Here is a 23,549-nt window from a genome sequence, read left to right as displayed (position 1 = left end):
CAGGAGGGGTCGTCCACGCCGGTTCCTGTTCCCGCTGCCTGTCTGCCGGCTCCTGTTCCCGCTGCCTGTCTGCCGGCTCCTGTTCCCGCTGCCCGCCAGCGGGCCCCGCCTGTCCCCGCTGCCCGCCAGCGGGCCCCGCCTGTCCCCGCTGCCCGCCAGCGGACCCCGCCTGTTGCCCCTGAGACTGTGCTGCCCCCTGTTGGGCATGGACTTTGTGTTCCCCCTGCTCCGTCATGTGCCTCCTATGTTCCGTTGCCTGTGTTCCCCTTGCTCCCTGGTCCCATCCCTGGTTTTGTTTTGGTCCCTGTCCCCGTGGTTGTGTCTGTCAGGGTCTGTGTTCCTGTTCCCGTGTCTGGTTCTTGTGGTGTCGTCTCTGTCCCGGTCCCCATGTCGGTTCCCCAAGTCCTGACCCACTTTGTTCCTGTGCCGGTCTCAGTCGTCCACGCCGTGTTTGCCTCTGTCTTTGTCTCTGCCCTGTCCCCTGGCCCCACTCCTGTGTCTGTTCCCAGTCCTGTCCCGTCCAGCCCTGCTCCCGTGCCTCGCCCGGTCCCTGCCTGTGTTGCCATGCCCCAGCCCAGCTCCTGGCCAGTCTCTGTTTCCCCTGTCTCTGTCCTGCCTCAGGCTCCATGTCCTGCCTTGCCCGGTCTTGTCTGTCCCGTAGCGTCCTGTCCCGTGTCCCCTGTCCCTTGCCGTGTACCGTGGTTCCCCGTCCTGTCCGAGTCTGGTTCCTGTCTTGTCTGCCCTTGCGTGCCCCGGAGTGGCACGCTTTGAGGGGGGGTTCTGTCACGTGCGGCTACGCCCCCTCTCGTAGCTGTCACTCTGGGTTCCCTCATGTCCGTGTTCCCTGCCTGTTTGTCCCGCCCTGCTCGTTTGTCTTCGTGTTTCCTTGTTTGTTGCCACGCCCCTGTGTCATTGTCATCACCTGTCCCTAGTTTAGTCCTGTGTATAAAAGCCCCTGTGTCTCCCTTGTCCCTTGTCGAGTATTTTTGATTCTTTGTTTGATTGTGTCTGTGTTGATCACTATACCTGACCGTTGATTGTTCCTGCCTTTTTGATCCTGTGTCTGTACTCGTGTCCCCTGTCTTGGTAATGCCTGTTTTTGCATGTTATTCGGACTGCCCTCCCGTTATCGACCCGGACTGGTTATCTGACGACGAGTATGGAATGTCCTGCAATAAATCTCGCTCCTCTCAGCGGTTGTGTCCGTCTCCTCGCTCCGTGGCGCAAGCCACGTTACAGCAGTAAGTTGCCTTGAAATTTTGAGTTTTCTCAACTTTTTCTTTTTTACAGTGTGACTGCCTTGGTGTCCCTGTGACGGACCCTACAAAAGATAGCAGCAGCAGGTCTGAAGCTCCACCCAGACAAGTGCTGCTTGAGGATTGGAGGAGAGGGCATAAGCACTATGGAGGAGAAGATGCAGGTTGTGAAGGATTGGCTGACCCCCTCCAATCTGAGGGAGCTAAAAAGCTTCATTGGCCTGGGCATCCTATTACAGACAGTTTGTGCATGGCTTTTCTTGCATAGCTGCACCCCTGTTCTGCCTGCACCGTAAGGGGAGTGATTTTGTCTGGACACCACAGTGTAAACAGGCTTTCAGCTGTTTGAAGAGGGCCTTAACAGGGGCTCCCATTCTAACCACCCCCCCCCCCCAGACCCCAACTTGCCCTTTGTTCTAGATACAGATGCCAGCAATGTGGGGATGGGAGCGGTGCTGAGCCAGGTGGGTCAGGAGGGAGAGAAAGTGGTGTCTTATTTCAGTAAGACACCACGTCGATATTGTGTCACACGCAGAGACAGGCATGAAAATGGGTCAGGGGTTAAAAAGGTGAGAAGACGGGGGGGGCGTTGACATGTAACATCATGGGGATACGGGGGGGGAGGGGGTGGCTGCTGGTGTACGGGGGTACAGCGACAGGTGATGCCAAATATAGTAAAATCCATCAAAAAAACACTTTTTTGACTGTCTTGTCAATGGATTCAATGGATGCAGCCAGATCTGTAAATGCGAGAAGCCGCTTTCGTCATTCCAGATGGAGCAGTCAAAACCATTACGTCTTAATGAACCAATAAATAACATCAGAGGCGAAAGTGAGTGTAAATAATTCCAGGGTTCACGTGTTTTTATTTAGTCACAAAAGGCTTACATGGGCTAAAGCACAAGGTAGACTCAAATGACAAGAGTTTACAACTTCATCTTCAACCTTTTCAGTGAATGTCATCCTCACACGTCCCTGGATTCACCAGTTAGAACTACAGACACACTAGAAAAAAATCTTGTTTCTTATTTGATGTCACCGTTAACTACACAGGGTTGACGCGATCTTAATAGGCCTATCTATCTACCTATTTATCATAAGAGCTTGTGGCTAGCTCTGAGAGTGTTCAACGCTGTAGCAAACGGCAGTAACTTTGTTTTACCGCAAAATATAAAAATGATTGAAACCATTAATCACCCAATTAAATCCACTGGGAAATGTACGATCTGGTAAATATAGTGGTAAATGTATGTTCTTTTGCCTTGTCCCCGGCGTAGATAGCACTAGGTCCTGCTTCTCGTCCCGCTTAGCAAAAAATGAATAACCTGAATGACCCCAACATGAATGAAGAACGTTTGTATGATTGAAACGCAATTTGGCCTCTATGATGGCTCTGGCCGGAAATTGCTGCCCACTGTGTCATTGAAATTGCAGATTTCGGAAGTGCTCTGTTTGCTTATCAAGTCAATATGATAATTAAAAAATATATATATAATCAACTGACACCCCCCCCCCCCTCAAAAAAAAGTCCTTGGATCATAGGTCACCCTTTTCAACTTCAAAATGGCGAATTTCGCCGAAAGATGACAGATTTTCATGCCTGCAGAGAGCTCCTCGCTATTGTAAGAGCAGGTACTATCTCTGCGGCCTACTGTTCACTGTCCGGACTGATCACCCAGCTCTCCAGTGGTTAATTAAATTTCTATTTTAATTTCAGTAATTTTAATTAAACTAAAAACAAATGAACAAAAAAACGCATTTTTTCATGAACGTGCGTCGCTGCATCCTGCCTCAGCCCTCACGTTATATCCACCTACGTCATAAAATAAAATAAAAGGGTGTGTGTGTGTGACGCTGGGACAGAGGCAGCAGGAGGCAGAGGTGAAGTAAGCTCGGGTTTATTATCCATGATAAATATCAACAAAAAGACTCAGGCTCAAAGGCAAAAGGTAGCAACAGAAATGAGAACACCGAAGTAAAGGCTCTTCTTGAGTAGCAAGGGCAGAACTCTCACTGGTAGCGAGGCGCTGAGGCAGGAGAATGAGCAGCGCTGGAAGGATCGACCTGTGGGAATATAAAGGGACAACCTAACACGGAACAGGTGTTAGAACACAGGTGATTGGGAGCGTGGGAGTGTTCTGCGTTGTGAGGGTGTGCGTTGTGTGATGGGGGGCGTGGTGGTGCTTGTGCGGGTCGCTTGGGGTGCCCTCTGGTGGCGTCCAGGCCGACTCACCGTGACAGAACCCCTCCCCAAGGATCCTGCCAGCCGATCTCTCCTCGGGCGCCCCGGGCCACGCGGAGCCGGGAGACCAGGGTGCTCCCGATGGAAGGAGGCGATCAAGGAAGGATCCAGCACCTGGGAGGCAGGGACCCACGACCTCTCCTCCGGTCCGTAGCCCTCCCAATCGACCAGATACTGCAGTACACCGCCCCTGCGCCTGGAGTTCAGCAAGCGACTCACCCCATAAGCCTGCCCGTCTGGCAGCTGCAGCGGAGAAGGGGGACGTGGTGCTTCCTCCGTGCTCAACGGGCCCTCCCGGAACGGCTTTAATGCAGACACGTGGAACGTCCTCGAGATTCGGCGGTCTGCTGGCAGGTGTACCTGGTAAGTAACCGGATTTATCTGTCTGGAGATGGTGTACGGACCTGTGTACCGGTCAGTCAGTTTTCCCCGCGGTCCCAGGCGGCCGTCGCCGGTAGCCACCCACACCTTATCCCCGACTTTGTATGCAGGTGCCTCGCTCCGTCGGCGGTCGGCTTTGGCTTTGAACCTCCTTACCGCTGCCTCCAGCTTGCGGTGAGTATCCGCCCAAACCCTCTCGCTTCGCTGGCACCACTCCTCGACTATGGGTTGGTCAGAGGAGGCGGCATTCCATGGGTAGAGAGGTGGTTGTCGGCCTAACACGCACTCGAACAGGGTTTTACCTGTGCTCGATTGGACCAGGGAGTTCTGCGCGTATTCCGCCCAGGTGAGTAAGGAGCTCCATGTGTCCGGATACTCACTGCAGTAGGCTCTTAGGAATCGTCCCAGCTCCTGGTTTATATGCTCCACCTGCCCGTTGGCTTGTGGGTGGTATCCTGAGGTGAGGCTGACCGTTATGTTGAGCTTGGATAAAAACTCTCTCCATACCTGAGATGTGAACTGGGGCCCTCGGTCGGAGACGATGTCCTCAGGTAACCCGAACTGCCTGAACACTTCTTTAAACAGGATCTCTGCTGTCTCCCAAGCCGTAGGCAGTCCTGGTAGAGGTATGAAGCGCACCATCTTGGAGAAACGGTCTACTACGGAAAGGATGGTGGTGTTTCCGTCGGACTCAGGCAGGTCTGTTACGAAATCAACCGCTATGTGAGTCCAGGGCTGAACCGGTATGGGTAAGGGAAGCAGCTTACCCGCGGGAGGCACCCGGGGCACCTTGCTCCTTGCACAGTCCGGACACGAGGCCACGTGCCGCAGGACGTCTCTGTGTAGTCCCGGCCACCAGTAACGAGCTCCCAGCACCTGTGACGTCTTGGTTGTGCCGGGGTGACCTGTGCCTAGTGAAGAATGCGCCCAACTGATGAGAGGAGTTCGCTGCGCAGGAGGGACAAACCTGCGGTGAGGAGGACACCGGGGGTGTGGGTTGGCCGCCGCGATCGCTCGGTCGATCTCCCAGTCCAGCGCGCCTAGAAAACACTCCGTTGGAAGGACGGGCTCTTTTTCCGTTGACTCTCTGCTCTCCGGGAAGGAGCGAGAGAGAGCGTCAGCGCGTGTGTTCTTCTCACCGGGGCGGTACGTCACCTGAAAACGGAATCGGGAAAAGAACAGGGACCATCGCGCCTGACGCGCATTCATACGTTTCGTGGATTTTATATACTCGAGATTTTTGTGGTCAGTGATCACTGTGAACGGATGTTTCGCCCCCTCCAGCCAATGTCGCCATTCCTCGAAAGCCAGTTTCATGGCTAGTAATTCTCTGTCGCCGACTCCGTAATTTCGCTCTGCAGAACTGAGTTTCCTAGAAAAGAAGGCGATAGGTTTAAGCGAGCAGTGTTTTCTGAAACGCTGGGATAGCACGGCCCCGACCCCTACATCGGACGCGTCTACTTCCACCACGAACGGCCGTTTCGGGTCGGGCTGGTGCAACATAGGAGCAGAAGTGAACGCCTGCTTGATTTCGTCAAACGCGTTTTCCGCCTCCGCAGTCCAGGTTATCCTCTTCGCCCCTCCACGCAGTAGGTCTGTGAGAGGCTTGGCTATCTGGCTATACGAGCGGATGAAACGCCTATAAAAGTTCGCGAAGCCCAAAAATCTTTGGAGCTCGCGCCGTGTGTGAGGACGGTTCCACCCCCTCACCGCCTCCACCTTTCCCGGTTGCATATGCACGGAGCCTGACCTTATGATGTAACCAAGGAAGTTCACCTCTGAAAGATGGAACTCGCACTTCTCTAGCTTGCAGTATAGCCTACTGCGCAGGAGAGTGCTCAGGACTGCCCGCACATCCCGGACGTGTTGGTCCCGGGAAGGAGAATAGATGAGGATGTCATCAATATAAGCGACGACACATCTATTCAGGTACTCCCTCAAGACCTCGTTGATGTACGCCTGGAAAAACGGCGGTGCCGACGCCAAACCGTAAGGTAAGACCCGGTACTGGTAATGACCAGTAGATGTACTGAACGCCGTTTTCCACTCATCCTCCTCTCGGACCCGGATGAGGTTGTAGGCGCTGCGCAGATCCAGTTTGGTGAACACACTCGCCTCCCGTAGCTGCTCCAGGGCCGAAGGCACCAGAGGCAGTGGGTATGAGTAGTTCACCAAGAGGGAATTGAGCCCCCGATAATCCACGCATGGCCTCAGACCACCGTCCTTCTTCTTCACGAAGAAGACACTGGCTGAGGCGGGCGAGGTGGAGGGAGTGATATAGCCCTGAGCCAAAGCCTCTCTAATGTATTGCTCCATCACCTGCTCCTCCTCTTGTGACAGGGGGTAGATCCTGCATTTGGGGGGAGTCGTGCCTTCTCTCAGGGTGATGGTGACATCCCAGGGGCGGTGTGGTGGTAACTGTGCAGCTTTGGATGCGCTGAATACCTCCGCGAGGTCCCGGTACTGGCTTGGGATCGCTTGGGGGTGAGCGACATTAGGGCTCTCTATACTAGTGGTCAGCATATTATAGGGCTTTCTGCGACCCGCACGTGGACGTTTGGACAGAGTGGACCAACGGAGAATGCGACCCGAGGACCATTTAATGAGGGGATTGTGCAAACGGAGCCAGGGAAGACCTAACGTGACTGGGTGACGTAAATGTGGTAGAATGTAAAACGATATGTATTCGGTATGACCCTGTATGGTGAGACGGAGGTAAGCAGTGCGGTACTGGATCACGCCCCCGCCCACAGGTCGTCCGTCCAGCGCCTGCACATGCCTCGGTTTCTCCAACTCCTTCAAGGGAACCCTCAGCCGCTCCGCCAGACTCTGCTCCATCACGTTCCCCGACGCTCCCGAGTCCACTAGGGCAAGAACCCCCACAGAACAGCCCCTGTAAGACAACCAGGCTGGGATGGTAAGTAAATTACCGGTCAAGGAGTTACTCACGCGAGCTCTGCCACCGCTCGGGCGAGCGGTCTCCTTGGTCGTGGTTGTCTCCCCGATCTGCATGGGTTCGGGTCTCTGGTTCTCTTTGGGGCTCGCCGGGGCCGGAGTGGTGTCGCCAACAGGACCGTGAGGAATTCGGCTTGTCCTCTCCTGCAGCAGACGGTCATACGTGACCGCTAACCGCACCACCTGTGAAAAACTCGCCACTTCCTGGCAACACGCGAGCTCTGCCCTTAGCTCGGGGCGTAAGCTCGCGACGAACGCGTCAACAAGAGCCGCATCATTCCACCCGGTGTTGGCGGCCAAGGTCCGAAAGTCCAGAGCGTATTCCGCTGCGTGCCGTGTGCCCTGACGCATTCTCAGTAAGCTCTGTCCGCACGCACTGCCCTGTCTCGGGTGGTGGAATACGTCTCTCAGCTCCGAGACGAACGCGTCGTAATCCGTCAGCCGAGCTGATTCAGTTCTCATGAGCGCTGTTCCCCACTCCAGCGCTTTACCCGTGAGGCGGGATAAAACGTAAGCGATCTTTTTCTCGGGACTTAGAGAAGACCGATACGTAAAGTATAACCCGCATTGCATAAGGAATCCCTCGCACCTGTCTGGTTCCCCTCCGTAGGGCTCGGGAGGTGCGATGAGACCTCTATCCTCTCGTACTGGAGGAGATGCGCTGCTCGCCTGGGCAGAGAGAGACTGCAAGCAACTCGACATCATTTGCATCATGGTTTTGATCTCGGTGATCTCTTGTTGCTGTCTTCCGATGACCCTACCTTGCGTGGCCAATATCTCCAAAGGAGACGGCGCTTCTGCTCCTGCTGTCGACGGCTGCTCATTCTGTGACGCTGGGACAGAGGCAGCAGGAGGCAGAGGTGAAGTAAGCTCGGGTTTATTATCCATGATAAATATCAACAAAAAGACTCAGGCTCAAAGGCAAAAGGTAGCAACAGAAATGAGAACACCGAAGTAAAGGCTCTTCTTGAGTAGCAAGGGCAGAACTCTCACTGGTAGCGAGGCGCTGAGGCAGGAGAATGAGCAGCGCTGGAAGGATCGACCTGTGGGAATATAAAGGGACAACCTAACACGGAACAGGTGTTAGAACACAGGTGATTGGGAGCGTGGGAGTGTTCTGCGTTGTGAGGGTGTGCGTTGTGTGATGGGGGCCGTGGTGGTGCTTGTGCGGGTCGCTTGGGGTGCCCTCTGGTGGCGTCCAGGCCGACTCACCGTGACAGTGTGTATGTTTCTAAAAAGGTACAATTGACTCAGAGGTGGAAGATTTCAGTGATTTATATCCAGTAAATTTGTTAGCATGTAATAAAATGCCATTTTAAGCAGAACATTAATATTAACATTGTTAAATTGAATATAATTCCATTTGTTTTCTAAAAAATGTTACTACTAAGACGTTTCTATTCAAATGAGTCAAAGACAACATTCATAACAGTTCCTAACACAGTTCATACAATTTGGTGTGTAATCTATGAACGTAGTAAAACATGCAGACAAGAGCTTGTAAACAGGGTTAATATTACCATAATGTAAAAAATTAAGCTTTCCAAACAATGTAAATTAGACATATAAAGAGATCTCATACATCTTGAGAAGCACTAATATGAGCTCAACTATGAGAGTTAAATAGTCTCTGGTTAACAAAACAGTGAACACAATTATGTCCATTTGAGTGGGTAAGTGTTCTTTAAAATTACTGGTGCTGGTACCAACATAGTTGAAAATAATGATGGTGCTGAAACTGTAACTGATGGTACAGTTTGTCCTTCATAGATAGGATTTCCAAGTTCTTTATCTTACATTTCCATAAAGCAAGAGATCAGCTGCATTTGTGTAGTCATCATCATTATCATAATGCTGTGGGGACGTTTGGGGACAGGACAGTGAAAATACAGTAAAATTATTCTGAACTAAATCATGTTCTGTGGTTTTTTTTGGTAGTGTTAATATGATCATTGGTAAGTGGAAATGAGTCTGTGAAATAAACATACTTACTGCTGAACATCCACCCTTGTAGTATGATTTTGGTGAACTTTGATGTATAGTTTAAAATAGAAGAGGATCACACAGACAGAGAGAGAGAGAGAGAGAGAGAGAAAGAGGTAGAGAGAGATAGTTTACTAAACCACTTATAATCGTAGACTTCAGAAATGGGTAAAGTCTAATCAAGAAAAGCCTTGTCACCTTTTTGGTGATGGTAGGCGGGGTTTGGAGAATCCTGAGGCTGCAGCCCCCACACTTGTGATGGTTTACCCATGTTGACTGAGCACAGAGAGACGACCTGCTGCACTTACAACACTGGGTGTAAGGAAATATGTGTGTGAATGTGTTTGAAACAACAGCAAACACTGGTGGAATGACAACGTCTTACCAGTTAATAATATTAACCAGAAATACTAAGGTAATTACATTTAGATCTTGACAGAAAGCTGAATGCATTAGGTCAGATGTTCTAACTGAGATGGGTTGACAAGTCATCAGTTGTTTGAAGACTGACACTACTTGATTAATCTAGTGAAATCAAACGAGTTCTACATGGATCAGAACCGGGTCAGAAAAACTGTCCCTTTATGGATAACTTATATATTATGACTTTATTAAGCATAACTCACATATTCTCCATTCTCACATTTGAACTGATGTGAGGATCTTTCCTGAGATTACAAAGTAATAAAGATAATTTAAATTGAGTTTCTATAAAATATTTCACTGTCCAATAATAAAAGAAAAAATAAAAAATATCTTCAATATCTTAAATATCTTAAGAAAAGCACCTTGAAAATCTGCTCCAGAAACTTTGTCTGCTCCTAATGGATATAAAACATCCAGGTTATTCTGCTGGAGGTATTTGATGTGATTTGTTTTGCTTTATTACAGTTACTCTGGTATTTGTGGTATTATAATACATTTTACCTTCTTTCAGGTTTTGGTGGCCTTTTGGGTTTACTGTGAATCATAATAAACATGTTTGAATCATGTTGTTCATGTAACTGTAAGTTTTCAATTGTACAATAAATAAAATCATTCAAAATAAAAGAATACAAGTACTTACGTAGATATCCTGAGGGGGTTCAACCATCTTGCACCACCATCAAACCTCATTTTGTAGAGAGTGCCATTTAAGAATGGAAATGAAATTTTCTTTTCCATAGACAAACATGCAGTCTGTAGTGTATTATGTAACAAAATGTCTCTTGCATAGGTCATATTTTCATGAAGGGTGGATAAAAAACATATTTTATATGTAACAGTCAAAACTGCTTTAAAACTTCCAGCCTGAATAAATATTCACGCACAGGGCCGGAGTGGTCCCCTTTTTCAGCCCAGGAGTTTCATGCCCAAATCCGGCCCAAAATTATTTTTCCCTCCCAATCGGCCCAAACTAGAGATTGACATGAGCCGGCCCATCGGGAATCCTCCCGAATCTAATCTCCCGATTAGCCACTCCGGCTCTGGCATGTAGTTCCTTTGCATAAGAGCGTCTGCCAAATATAAAATGCTGTAGACCGCATGTTAGCATGTTCATGTGTTTCTGCACACACACTCTGCAGCACTGACACACCGTCCTTATCCACCACTCAGCTGACTTGAAACAGGCAGGTGAGTTGATCTGTGTGTCATTTGTGTTCGCCATAGTGTGACTGATTCAGTCATATGGCAGTGATCTTGAGCTACGTTTAGTATGTCATGTTGGAAACTTGCTAACAGCAAACAGCTTATGGCTCTGGGCTGAAACTGTGCTTGTGAAATTGTGTGGGATGCAGTGGTACTTGTCCTTATGGTTCACTGCATAGTCAGAGAATATGCTGTAGCCAAGGTGTGAAGATTTATTAACTTATTAACATATAACAGATTGCTTGTGAATTATCTGTAGGGTGTAGGGAGTAGAACCCTATGCATATGGAGGTAAAATTTAGGACCTGGTAAATATCTGTGATTGCAGAAACAGAAGCGGTCAGGCTTTAGGACCCAGCCAGTGTCAGCACAAGATAACAAATTAGTGATGTGAACAGCTGTGGTGCTGAATGGGCATCCTAAATGGATGAATGCTTGACTAGGGACAGATTATAACAGGGCTCCCTCACTCCCGGTAGGAAGAAATGAGGGTGGCATAGTTGGTTTGGTAGTGGTCTTAAATTAGTCAGGGGCCCTTCCGTGTTCTGGAAGCCACATGTGTTAATATGTTAATAAATCTGAACACCTTGGCTGCCACAAATGCTTTCTATGACTTCATGCACCGAACCATAAGGACAAATACACATATTGTTACACCCAAACACTTTTTTACCTTTAAGATGACAGACATTTTAAGATGATTTTGTCAGTTATTACCAATGTATTAACATATTTGAAATCAGTGTAGTAGTATGTTTATAAAAGTACATTATTATACAGTTGCATTTTAAAGGATGTCATCCAATCTGAAACATTGTTTCCACGATGTTGCCCTGTTAAGAAAAGGAGAATACATTAACCTGATTGTGAATCTAACCTCCACAAACAATTTATATATACTTTTTTTAATTGCTTGCCTTTTCTCACGTGTTTCTCTGGAAAACACCTTGCTTTGAGTCAGCAAAGAGAATCAAGTCAAAAGTCTGACTATGCAAAAAATGATTAATATTCCACAAGAAATAAAAAACAACTTACTTTCTTCTTCTTTTCTTATAAATAATGAATATAATTCCAGCAATGACACACAGAAGCAACATAGGTGCAATAACATAAGGTCCTATGGTCTCCATTCCAAGCCCCTCATATCCTTAAAAAGAGTGTGCATACTTTCAATCCTCACTGCACAGCATTGTTTCAAACAAGTCCTCAATAAGTCTGAAGCTTTTCACATTAGCTCCATACTCACTCTTCACACTCAGGTAGGTTTCACTTTGTTGTTTCTTTCCTCCCCAAAACAAAGCACTGCAAGTGAGGTTTTCTTCCATTTCGTAACCTGTTGGGATGAAAGTAATCGTGGAGGTTGTCTCCCATTGGCCTGCACCAACATCCGTGTGGCTCACCACGTCCCTGGCGGTTGGGACGTTCCATGTGATTGTAGGGGGGTGCGAGGAGCACGTGTGGGTTACGGAGCAGTTTATTGTGAACCGTTTGCCTGGTTCCATCTCCTCAGGAGGAGATGATATCACAGGCTTGTTAGGAGATGCTGCATTCAAGGAGAAACATAGCCATTAAAATGCATTTCTCAGTCAGATATTGTATCTGGCTTTCAACAGCAATGGACATCATCAAATGATGTGCCACTATGAGATTTGAAAATATAAAAATTATGACAAATTTAGCAAGAAAGTCAGTCAATTATGATGGTCCTCACCCTTCATGGAGAGAAAGACACAGCTGTGGTTAAATGTGTACTTGTCGTTTCCTTTCTCAGCACGGAAGCAGAAGGGTCCGTTATCGTGTGCTTGCACGTTGTCTATCTCCAAAGTGCAGTTCTGCTCGTTGGGATCCCCCAGGAGCTGGGTGCGACCCTTAAAGTTGTCCACGATGTTGCTCTGGCCAGTGTGGAAAATGAACTCCCCCTTCCTGGTGACCCACAGGCTACGGAGGCTGGTAAGATTTCCATCACCAGTCTTGAATGTACATGGTATCACTACACATGAGTGCACCAAAGCACTGATTCTGGGCACCGCATTCACCTCCAATACATAGACAGCTGAAATATAAAACAGTAAAATCTAATAATTAAAAGTACAACAGCTTCTATCTATCTATCTATCTATCTATCTATCTATCTATCTATCTATCTATCTATCTATCTATCTATCTATCTATCTATCTATCTATCTATCTATCTATCTATCTATCTATCTATCTATCTATCTATCTATCTATCTATCTATCTTAGTGTGAGACGGCAGCCTCACCAGTAGCTCTTACTTTTATCTTCTTTTTTATTTTCTGCACTTTTCTACCTTTTTGTTCTTCTTATGAAGACGTAGTGTGTTTCACAAATATATCCCATGGATATTTGTTACTTTAAGACGCAACCAGGAGCCGGTTTTCTCACTGAGAGATGATCTACTGGCGCTGAGAACAATGGGAATAGCCGGGATATGACACCCCATACCAGCGGAACTGAGGAGGAAACCCAGGGGAACTAAAGCCGGGGCTAAGCTAAAGGCTGAGCTTTGATACAAGCGGTGATGCTGTAAACCATCTCATCTGTCATCATGGGGAACGTGAACTCGCTGCCGAACAAGATCCCTCTCCCTCACTGCAGTCATATCTCCCTCTTCACTCAACACTTCCCTCAACGTCCCAGTGAGCTGAATGACTTCTGTCCAGTGGCACTCACATCAAACCTGATGAAGACATTTGAGTGGCTCTTCCTCGGTCTCCTCAGACCACAGGTGCAACATGCCCAGGACTGTCAACAGTTTGCGTACCGGGCAGGTGTTGGTGTAGAGGATGCCATTCTGTACCTACTACACTGAGCCCACTCACACCTGGAAAAGGCATTGTGAGGATCCTATTCTTGGATTTCTCGAGTACCATCAACACCATCCAGCCCCTTATGCTTCAGGACAAACTGAACAGGATGCAGGTGGACCCCTGCCTGGTCACATGGATTTACAGGTACCTTACTGACAGGCCGCAGTACATCAGGCTGTAGGGCTTCACGTCTGACACTGTGATCAGCAGCATTGCAGCACCACAGGGCACAGTGCTGGCTGCTCTTCTCTTCACCCTGTACACCGTGGACGTCTGCTACAACTTGGAGTTGTGTCATATTCAGAGTTTTACTGATGACACAGCTATTGTTGGGTGTATCAGGGATGATCAAAAGGAGGTGTAAAGGAACCTTGTGAGGGACTTCACTGTTTGGTGCCACATTAGTAACCTGCAGCTCAACTCCTCAAAGACCAAGGAGCTGGTCATTGACTTTGGGAAATCCACACCAAGGTCACAACCAGTTGGACAACCAGGTGGAGACTGTGGATTCCTAGGCTGTGGCTAAGTGTGGCTACTGTGGGAGCAGCATATCAAACAAGGACACATCCAGGCTGAACAGATTGATCAGACGGGCTGGCTCAGTGGTCGGCATGAAGCTGGACTCTCTGGTGACCGTGGCTGAGAAGAAGACATTGGACAAAGAGCTTGGAATTATGGATGATGTCAGTCATCCTGAACACTGTCATCAGGACACTTTGGCTCATATATTCTATTGTTTCTTATTATTTCTTATTATTAGCTTTTTAATCTCTTTAATCTGTATATATCCATTATTGTTTCTCCTACTGTAATGATGCTGCTGGAATCTTAATTTCACTGAGGGAAACCTCCCAAAGGGACAAATAAAGATCTATCTACCTACATACCTATCTATCTATCTATCTTGAACTGTAATTGAGTGGCATTACTAAAGGAAATAGGAAAAGCATACTGTCATTCTCATATGGATCCACATCTTTGGGCACGTACTCTGCAAATGAACAAAGAGCACAGGTGATATGATGGCATGGAGGCACACATGGTTGGTAAGTAATTCCTACAAAATTTGCTGTCACTCACTTAAAACCTGTAAAAGAACCGAGGCAGTGATCTCTTCATCAGGATACTTTGCAGTACAGTTGAGTTTTTTACCATTATCCTCCATTGAGGGTAAAAATAATATATTAGAAGTTGTAGCCCAGCTCAGCCCGATGCTTTTTTTGGTCCCTGTAGTCTCGTAGTCTTCGTAGTTCCAGGAGATCTCTGGAGCCTGCGTCTTGCAAGAATGGTAAACAGTGCAGGTGAAGTTCTTTCCAAAACCTTCTGTGACATCTGCCTCCTCTGGTACAATGGTTATGTCTTTATGGATACCTGAAATGGTAAGAATTTGTATCAGAATTACTAGGGACAAAAGGCTAAATTAATGCAAAACAAAAATCCAGATATAACAGAGATATCGCTTATAGATCATGCTTGGTAGTCACAGTATTGAATATGATATTAAAGTGATGTTTGGTGATGCTATTGTAGTATATTTGGCCTATGTAGTCCTTTATGTAGTGATTTAGGTTTAAATTTAATAAATTAGGATAAATTACCAAAATGTAACAAAAATATATAAATAAATAAACTAAATAAATAAATGTAAAATGATGCCTTAGAGATTATGACAACATGTTCAGCACTTTTGGATATAATGACCTAGGCGATGACCTAAAAACTAAATGTTTTGGAGGGAAAGGCAATTCAACAGACAATCCGTAGAACACATTTTGATAAACATGACATAAGCAACTGAAATTTTTTACGCAGCACACGCTGCGGAGCAAGGGGACGGACACAAACGCTGAGGAGAGCGAGATTTATAACGGGCAGGGGTCATAACAGGCAGGCAGTCCAAACTGGAGAGAAAAACAGGCATGTCGAACAACAACAAGGAGAACTCACAGACCAGGCAGGAACAAACGGAGATCGTAGGGGGAACAAACGAGGCATAGAAACAAAACAACCGATACCGACATGGGAAATACAAGGACTATAAATATTAAACTAGACACAGGTGATAACACTGATGACACGAGCATGGCAGACAGACAGATACCAGGGCAACAGATAAGCAGGACGGGACAACCGAGCAAGGAATACACAGACACTAGGAACAGGGACACTGGAGTGACAGCTAGGAGAGGGGGGGCGTAGCCCTACGTGACAATAATGTAAAAAACAACAAAAGCATTTGCAAAATGTTAAACACAATGAGAAATGCAATTATGATGTGCACAAGTGACAAGGAGATGTGGAGATTGAATGAACAGTTTTGAAAATTTCAATTCTGATCTGAGAAATGAACCAAATCGACTGAGAAAAACTGTAACTGTACGAGTCAGGAAGATTCACATTGGCACGAGACCTCTCTCAAGCAAGACCTAGGTGATTGATTTGATGCTGTTCTTTTTATAAATAATAAATGTATTATTGTAAATGTGACGCTGGGTGCGAGGCGAAGGACGAGACACAGATCCTTGCTTTAGCAAACGTCACGTTTATTGACTCCAACTATTGCGCAATACAGCGCACGTAAAACATGGAACACTCACACTGAAACGTGTAGACTTTAGACAACGACGAGCACAAGACACTGCGCGAACGCACATTAAATAGACAGACCACATCAACCCCACGTGACGACGAGACGAGCCACAGGTGAGACGGATAATGACAAGACGCACCCGCACCCACAGAGAGACACTGACGCAGACGAATAGACGCAGACAACGTTAACACACGCCCCAAAGGAAGGGTTCGGGGACCGTAGCGTGACAGACGCCCCCACCAAGGGCACTACCCGTCCCGGGGTGCCAACAGGACCGAGTGCCCCGAACCCACGTCGATGGGCGGATCCGAAGCACCCAGTCCTGCGTCTGGGAGATGACCGCCCTCGGTGGAGACTCTGCCACCAACAGCTTAGAACACCCTCCCTGGGAAGACCGGGGAAAACACGTTAGACACGTTTAACGGGACGGACACAAACACACAAACAGGAACACTTACACACAGAGGAACAAACGGGAAAAAGGGGTTCGGTACACATACGGGCAGACTCACGAACACTGGGACAGACACACACGAAACAGGCGCCAGACTACGCGCCAGGAGTAGAGCGATAAGGGGAGAGAGATCGGGAGCTGCAGGTGCTGCAGCGAACGGTCCTCCTCCAGGCTTTGCTGCGCCGGGTGCAGCGCGGTGGGCGGACGCGCCGGGTGCAGCGCGGCGGGCGGACGCGCCGGGTGCAGCGCGGCGGGCGGACGCGCCGGGTGCAGTGCGGCGGGCGGACGCGCCGAGTGCAGCGCGGCGGGCGGACTCTCCCCCCAGCTGGCCGTATGGTACGCCCGTCTCGCTCCGCGACCGTCCTCTGGAGTCGACCGTGGGCTCTTCCACCTCCATCTCGGTCGCCTCGCTGTCCCGGCTCCAACTCATGGGCTGCTCCGGGCTGCCACCCCGGGAGCAGTCCATCCTCTCTCCTCCGGAGCGATCTGAGGACGGGGTCCACCTCCCCTTCACAGTCCCAGCAGAACACTCAGAGGGGGGCAGACTGCCCTCGTCCTCTGAGTAGAGTTCGCTGTCCGTGCACTCTGAGACGCCTGAGTGCACGGACGGAGGACGATCTTCCTCTTCGTACTCCTCCTCTTCCTCACCGTAACCTACGGCAGGTGCGGAGTACTCCGACGGAGGGTATTCTTCGCACTCCCCCTCCTCCTCACCGTAGCCTACAGCCGATGCGGAGTACTCCGACGGAGGGTAATCGTCTTCGTACTCCTCCTCCTCACCACCGTAGTTAACGGTGGAGGCGTCGCAAACCGACGGAGGGTAATCCACCTCCTCTTCCTCACCATAGTTCACAGTGGAGGCGTCGCATATCGACGGAGGGTAGGCGTCTTCTCCCTCTTCACCCTCACCGTAGTATATGGCGGGGGCGGAACAAACCGAGGGAGCCTGGTCTTCCTCTTCGCCTTCCTCTTCCTCATCCTCGCCTTCCGAGCCCTCTTCTGAGAACTCGCCTTCCGGGGTTTTCTCGGTGGCGCATATCTCCACGGCACCTACCCATAGAGGTGAGAGGTCCCGGGAAGGCGAGGGGTGTCGCTCTCGCCACATTCGTTCCGCGGTCTCACGGAAATACACCGCCATCTCCGCGGTGGAGGACGCCTGAGCCTGACGCAGCATGAGCGCACAGACAGGGTCCTGCTGCATCATCTCAGGGGTCACTGTGGTCTTGCGGTGGTGGGCAGGGGAAGAGGCGTGATGTCGCTTGCTGGGCTTCTTGCCCTTCTTTGGTCGGGTCACGTAGCCTGGCATACTTGGGTGTCTCAGACGGCTCGTCGTTCTGTGACGCTGGGTGCGAGGCGAAGGACGAGACACAGATCCTTGCTTTAGCAAACGTCACGTTTATTGACTCCAACTATTGCGCAATACAGCGCACGTAAAACATGGAACACTCACACTGAAACGTGTAGACTTTAGACAACGACGAGCACAAGACACTGCGCGAACGCACATTAAATAGACAGACCACATCAACCCCACGTGACGACGAGACGAGCCACAGGTGAGACGGATAATGACAAGACGCACCCGCACCCACAGAGAGACACTGACGCAGACGAATAGACGCAGACAACGTTAACACACGCCCCAAAGGAAGGGTTCGGGGACCGTAGCGTGACAGTAAATAATAACTAAGAGTGTTGGCAGAGACTTCTTTATTCTTCATCACAGGATTGCTATGGAAGAATGCACCTCACTATGTAGCAATTTAGGTAAGTTTTATATTTTGGGGTGTCAAGTTTGTGAGTGATAAAGCAAGAACAATTAAAATAATGCATGTTTATTAGAAAAAACTGAAAGGGGTCTGAAAACAGACTAAGTTTAGCTAACCTAACAAAGCAGTCCTGATCGTCAAACAAACTACTCATTATCATATTTCATAATATAATATTTCACTTCTTGGTTTAATGCTTACACTGAGGATTGAGATTGAGTTGAGCTTCTGATATCTGCCCGCCTAGGAACGTGGCTTTACATGTAACAACGTGATCTTCCATTGTGTAAAATGTGTGATGCTTGGTCAGTTCCCAGACGCCATTCTGCATTGGAGTGTGCACAGTTATGTCATTTGGTAGTGCTTCTCCCAGGGACAGAACTGGTGGACTGGATGGACAGGTGTGGTACACACTGCAGGACACTGTACTTTGCTCTCCCACCCTGGGTATGCCGGTGAAGCTCAATTTTGGTTTATCTCCTTGACCTGTCAAAATTCAGACATGTGTTGTAAGTGTAAATGTATTGCAAAATAAACTGTTTTTCTTTTGCTGATTCTTCCTATTAATTCCACTACCTGTTACTTGAAGTTCAACAAAATGTTCAAAGTTTTCCTTGTGGAAGGTCTCAGCTGGTTTTGCATCCATCCATGGATATAGCCTATCCCCATTATGATCCATCTCAAGTGATTTAATCTCCAGACTGCAGTTTCGGTCACTTGGTAATCCATACAGTCTTGTTCTCCCCCAGTACTTACTAACAACATTCTCACCATGCTGTGAGAACACTAAAGGATACCCTGTACTGGCGTCCAGATACCATTTCACCATGACATTAGAGGGCAGTTTGGTTTTGAAGTCAAAGCTGCAGGGAATGACCATGCAAGAACCTCGGAGACCTTTCATCTTACTTGGCATGGAATAGGTCCAGTCCAAATTAGACATTCCTCCTTTATTAAGAGAGAAAGGATTTAATGGCAAAAACTAAATAACAAATAAAACTAAATAACAAACTATTTTCAACTTTCCACAAATGATTAATGATGATTTATACATGGGCAAGAAAAAAAAGAACTCTTGTCTTCCTAGGTCATGTAAAAGATGAAAACATACTTACTTTTCACTTTTAAATCAACCGAATCAAACTTCTCTCCCTCCACAGACTGAGCAGTGCATATCAGTCTCTTTCCATGGTCGTCCTTTGATGCTTTAAACCGTATTGTAGAAACAGTTTCCCAGGTGTTAGAGGACGCCCGTGTTTCAGCAGAATGTGGCATATTCTGGTAGTTCCAGGTGATGCTTGGCTTCTCTTTGTGGCATGCGTGGTGCACAGAACAACGAAAGATCTTCTCAACACCTTCCAAGGCCTCATCTCCTCTTGGAGTTATTTTCGGACTATCAAAATCACCTAAGAAAACAATAAAATGGCAGCTTCATTGACAGCTTCATTAAAGCATAAAAATAAACTGAATTTAAATCTGCATTTCTGCATATAATTGAGGCTATGAAGGCCTACACCTTCAGTGCTATACTCACACGATGGGCTAAGACTGACTTCAGCCTTAGAGGTCTGTCCACCTGGATAACTAACAATGCAGGAAACAGACTTATCATCCTCCTGGATGTTCCATGTTATTTCTTTCATTGTCTTCCATTTTCCCTCACTTAAAGGCATGTGCACAAGGTGTTCAGTCCCACGGGAGATACTGAGTTTTAATGTTGGGGGAGTAGGAGGACAGGTGTGTAGCACAACGCAGGACAACGTGATCTGCTCTCCAACCTTGGGAATGCCAATAATGTCTAACTGTGGTTTCTCTATAACATCTGTTAAACGGGATCATCATTTATTACTGAACACTGAAAAGCCAAACTTGTGTGAATAATAAAACACTACAAATGATTTAGCATTACAGTAAATATCATAGACTGCTTTAATGTTAAGGATCAGACAATTTTAAACTTATTAAAAGACTCACTGTCTGACATGACCTCCAGTATCAGAAGTTGTTAGTACAGATAATAATTTCAGACCATGGAAATTATGTAAACTTTTTTTTGAATTTTTGCCATTGTTACATAAGAAACTATTGACTTGTTTGTTTGAACTGAAGCATGATGGTTATATATTGAAGGGTGTAGTTGCTGAGTATTGTAGTGAAATATCTAGAGGTAGTAAAAAAAAATCCAATGTAGTAAATGTGGTTTTCAAAAGAAACATGACAGTTCAGTCAGAGGTTCTTCACAAACCCTTTTAGACAAAGGAATTAACACTACTGATAGCAAATTAAGGACATTTGTCAAGAATACTTTCTCTAGAAACCTTGTGTACTTCTCTACACAGACAGACAGACAGACAGATAGACAGATAGATAGATAGATAGATAGATAGATAGATAGATAGATAGATAGATAGATAGATAGATAGATAGATAGATAGATTTACCTCCCACTTCAAGGGTAATGGTTACATCCTCATACTTTTCTCTGTGGTATGTATCAATAGACTCTGGATCCATCCAGGGATACAGTCGCTCCCGATCATGTTGCTTTTCGAGAGGCTGGATCTTCAGGCTGCAGTTCCCCTCATTAGGAGACCCAATCAAACTTGTCTTGCCTTGAAAACTGTCAATTATTTTCTGTTTTGATTCATCATACACGAAGGGGTACTCTGATCTGGAAAACTTGTACCACCTCACTTTGACATTGCCGGGCTGGGATGTTTTGAAGTTGAAACTACAAGGTATGATCACACAGGAACCTGGGAGGCCTCTGATAGCTTTGGGCACAGAGAAGGTCCAGTCCCGGGAAAACATAGAGCCTTCAAAGAACATTGCACATAAATGTTCATAATGTCTCTAGTCCACGATGTACAAACCACATTAAACAACAGTTATGAAACTCAGTGATTGAAAGTTCACAAAAGATTTAAAAAGGGCATAAAAATGTGTTACTCACGTTTTACTTGTAAAGTAATGCTGGCAGTTTGAACATCTCCTTTAAACTCTGCTTGGCAGGTAATGACTTTACCTTGGTCACTAGCCTTAGCTGTAAACTTTAATATGGATCTGGCCTCATCTTTTACACCTTTAGCAAAAGTCGTGATGCCAGGGTTCCCTCCACCATTCCATGTGATGTAAGGCCGGTTTTCAGAGCACATGTACAGTACAGTGCACAGGATCTCTTTCTCCACACCCTCCAGAAACTCTGGGTTTGCAGTAGGAGTAATTTGAGGTTGGTAAATGGCACCTGTGATAGTGACAGCAATACTCACTTATAATACGCTACAGGTAGACATCTATGTCACTCTAAAATCAAATGTAATCGGAGACAAGAAACACACATATCAGAACCGTTATAGTCATGGTCACCACCTTTTCACACACAACACAATGCTTTGCTTTTGACAGTTCAGAAATGTAATGTGTCACTTACACTTTGCTTGATGTGTTTTGGTTGCTGATGCAGAGAGCCCCCCTGGGTGTGTGATCTCACAGCGAACTGTCTGGTTTTCAGACTGAACAATTCCTTTGCGTACTAGTGTGGTGTTCCATCTGCCGTCATTAAGGTAAGTCGTCTCTATCTGGTCATTTACTTTCTCAATGTTTTGCGCAGTGCTCAGGCTCAGAGTGGGAGGCTGGTATGGGCAGGAGTGGTATGTGGAGCACTGCACAGTGATGCTCTCCCCCACTGTGTGACCTCCAACAATCTGAATGATGGGTTGTTCTGCTGATCCTGCAAAATGGACAATTGTCAATCACAATGGAATTAAAATGTGACACATTGGGTGCAGGAGAGTTTCCACTTAGCCTAGAAACAATATGCTTCAAAATTGTTTAACACCTTTCCCTAGCCATTAATCACTCATCGTAAAAGGGAGAGGAAAGATCACTTACTTTTGATGGATATTTTAGACGTAACATCGTAGAACCTTTCCCCAACATTTTCTGGATCTATCCAAGCATATACTGTTCTTCCATGGTGGGTTCGGCTGAGACCCGTAATCAGCAGACTGCAGTCTCTTATGCAGTCCTCTCCTATGCAGTACCCTCTATGTGACCTTTTAAATAAGTTGGTTTTTCCTTTGAACTCGTCTATCACATCCCCAGTGTACCAGTCATCATACACTATAGGATACCACAGGAAGTGATATTCATACCACACTATCCGATCAGGATTTCGAACTGTAGATGATGTGCTGAATGAACATGGAATCACCAGGCAGGAACCTGAAAAACCCTGAACACTGTTGGGCATTTGGGTCCTCCAACTCCATGTAGCACTAAACAGGAATCCTGTGTGGCAGTAAAAGTCAAAATAGAAAAATAAGGGGATTCATTCATTTACAGGGAAACAATTGTAAGTAGTTTTCAAGTACTGTAATACTTGATGTAAATCAATTCGGTGTCATCAGGATATGGTGTCTCAACCAAATGAAAATGCTGCTATGTGTTTCATAAACACGTTTCATGACACCGAATTGATTAATCTATAATTTTTTTGTTCTATCGCCAAATTCAATGTAATAAGCCATGTTAACTATCTTATATCTCATGGTTGTTATTCATTATTTGTTCAACTTCTTTCTTTACTTTTGATTAGTGGTGGGCCGTTAACGGCGTTAACGCCGAAGTGTCATGTGACGCCAAGCGAGCTTTCAATTGGCTGGTGATGAAATGTTGCTGAGCCAAATTGCTCAGGCGAGAGTACACGGTGAGATTTCAGGCACGCGTGCCAGAAAATATCAAACAGGTTAGATAAATGTCTCACAGGCACAAGAGGCAGAAAATTTTGTCTCAAACGTCCGCACACGGCGAGCAACTAGCTGAGCAAACGGGCACGATGTGATACTCTACAACATTCAACATTCCAAAGTGCTATTCAGGTTAACAGGTTAATTGACAAAAAATTTTATATTATGTTTTTTGTTTTTTTTTTGTTTTTTTTGGGGTGGGGGGGGGGGGGTATAATGTTTTGTTCAATGCTAATTAAAGTAAGCACTCTGTGTGAATGCGTATTACAGATCCTCTTAAAGCAGAAACAAATGGAGTTAAATTAGTGTCAGGTAAATAGAACTCATATTTTCATAGCTTTCTGTGCCTGCTGCATTATAGGCAAATCCCATGAGCAAGACTTACTTTTACTTACTTTTAAACTGCATAACCCATTAAGAAAGAAATCACACTGTACCGTGAAATATGATAGAGAGAGTCAGAACCCTTGTCATCTTCTCAGACCAACTGAAGGCAGACAAAGAGACCTTTTAACTTCACAATGGATGTTTAAGTACATTTAGTGCTAGGCACAGGCAGAGTCGTGGGTGGGCACAATTGTGAAGAGAATAATGTGACCTCAGATTCGTGCCTGTCTGTGCATTATGTGTCATTTATGGTCGAAAAGTGGGAATGAAAAATGGCTCAGTGTTTAGAATGACAAAAAAGCAAACTAATACTTAATTAG

The 23,549-nt window shown here is 46.7% G+C and overlaps 1 protein-coding gene across 1 annotated transcript; it reads right to left on the bottom strand.

Annotated features, from left to right (window-relative positions):
- Positions 1-12,569: 12,569 nt before the first annotated feature.
- On the bottom strand, positions 12,570-23,549 carry LOC143478202 (uncharacterized). The gene is made up of 12 exons (XM_076977166.1): positions 23,280-23,549; positions 21,986-22,384; positions 21,525-21,824; positions 21,048-21,338; positions 20,536-20,910; positions 19,629-19,916; positions 19,210-19,500; positions 18,671-19,042; positions 18,296-18,580; positions 14,359-14,649; positions 14,231-14,269; positions 12,570-13,917 (listed from the first exon to the last, which is right to left on the bottom strand). Exons 1-12 carry the CDS (start codon positions 23,314-23,316, stop codon positions 13,811-13,813), a joined length of 3,075 nt encoding a protein of 1,024 aa, XP_076833281.1. The 5' UTR covers positions 23,317-23,549; the 3' UTR covers positions 12,570-13,810.

The sequence above is a fragment of the Brachyhypopomus gauderio genome, chromosome 16 (genome assembly GCF_052324685.1).
Source record: "Brachyhypopomus gauderio isolate BG-103 chromosome 16, BGAUD_0.2, whole genome shotgun sequence".
NCBI lineage: Eukaryota > Metazoa > Chordata > Actinopteri > Gymnotiformes > Hypopomidae > Brachyhypopomus > Brachyhypopomus gauderio.
The sequence above is the reverse complement of the archived record's forward strand: the minus strand, read 5'-3'. Positions and strand labels throughout refer to the sequence as shown.

Bases quoted from the DNA above. Each gene is read 5' to 3' on its own strand.
- LOC143478202 (XM_076977166.1), bottom strand. From the start codon at position 23,316: ATGACAAGGGTTCTGACTCTCTCTATCATATTTCACG. The intron at 18,581-18,670 runs GTAGTGGAATTA...GAATTTTGACAG, and splicing joins TGTTGAACTTCAAGTAACAG to GTCAAGGAGATAAACCAAAA. The intron at 14,270-14,358 runs GTGAGTGACAGC...GTTCATTTGCAG, and splicing joins GGTTCTTTTACAGGTTTTAA to AGTACGTGCCCAAAGATGTG.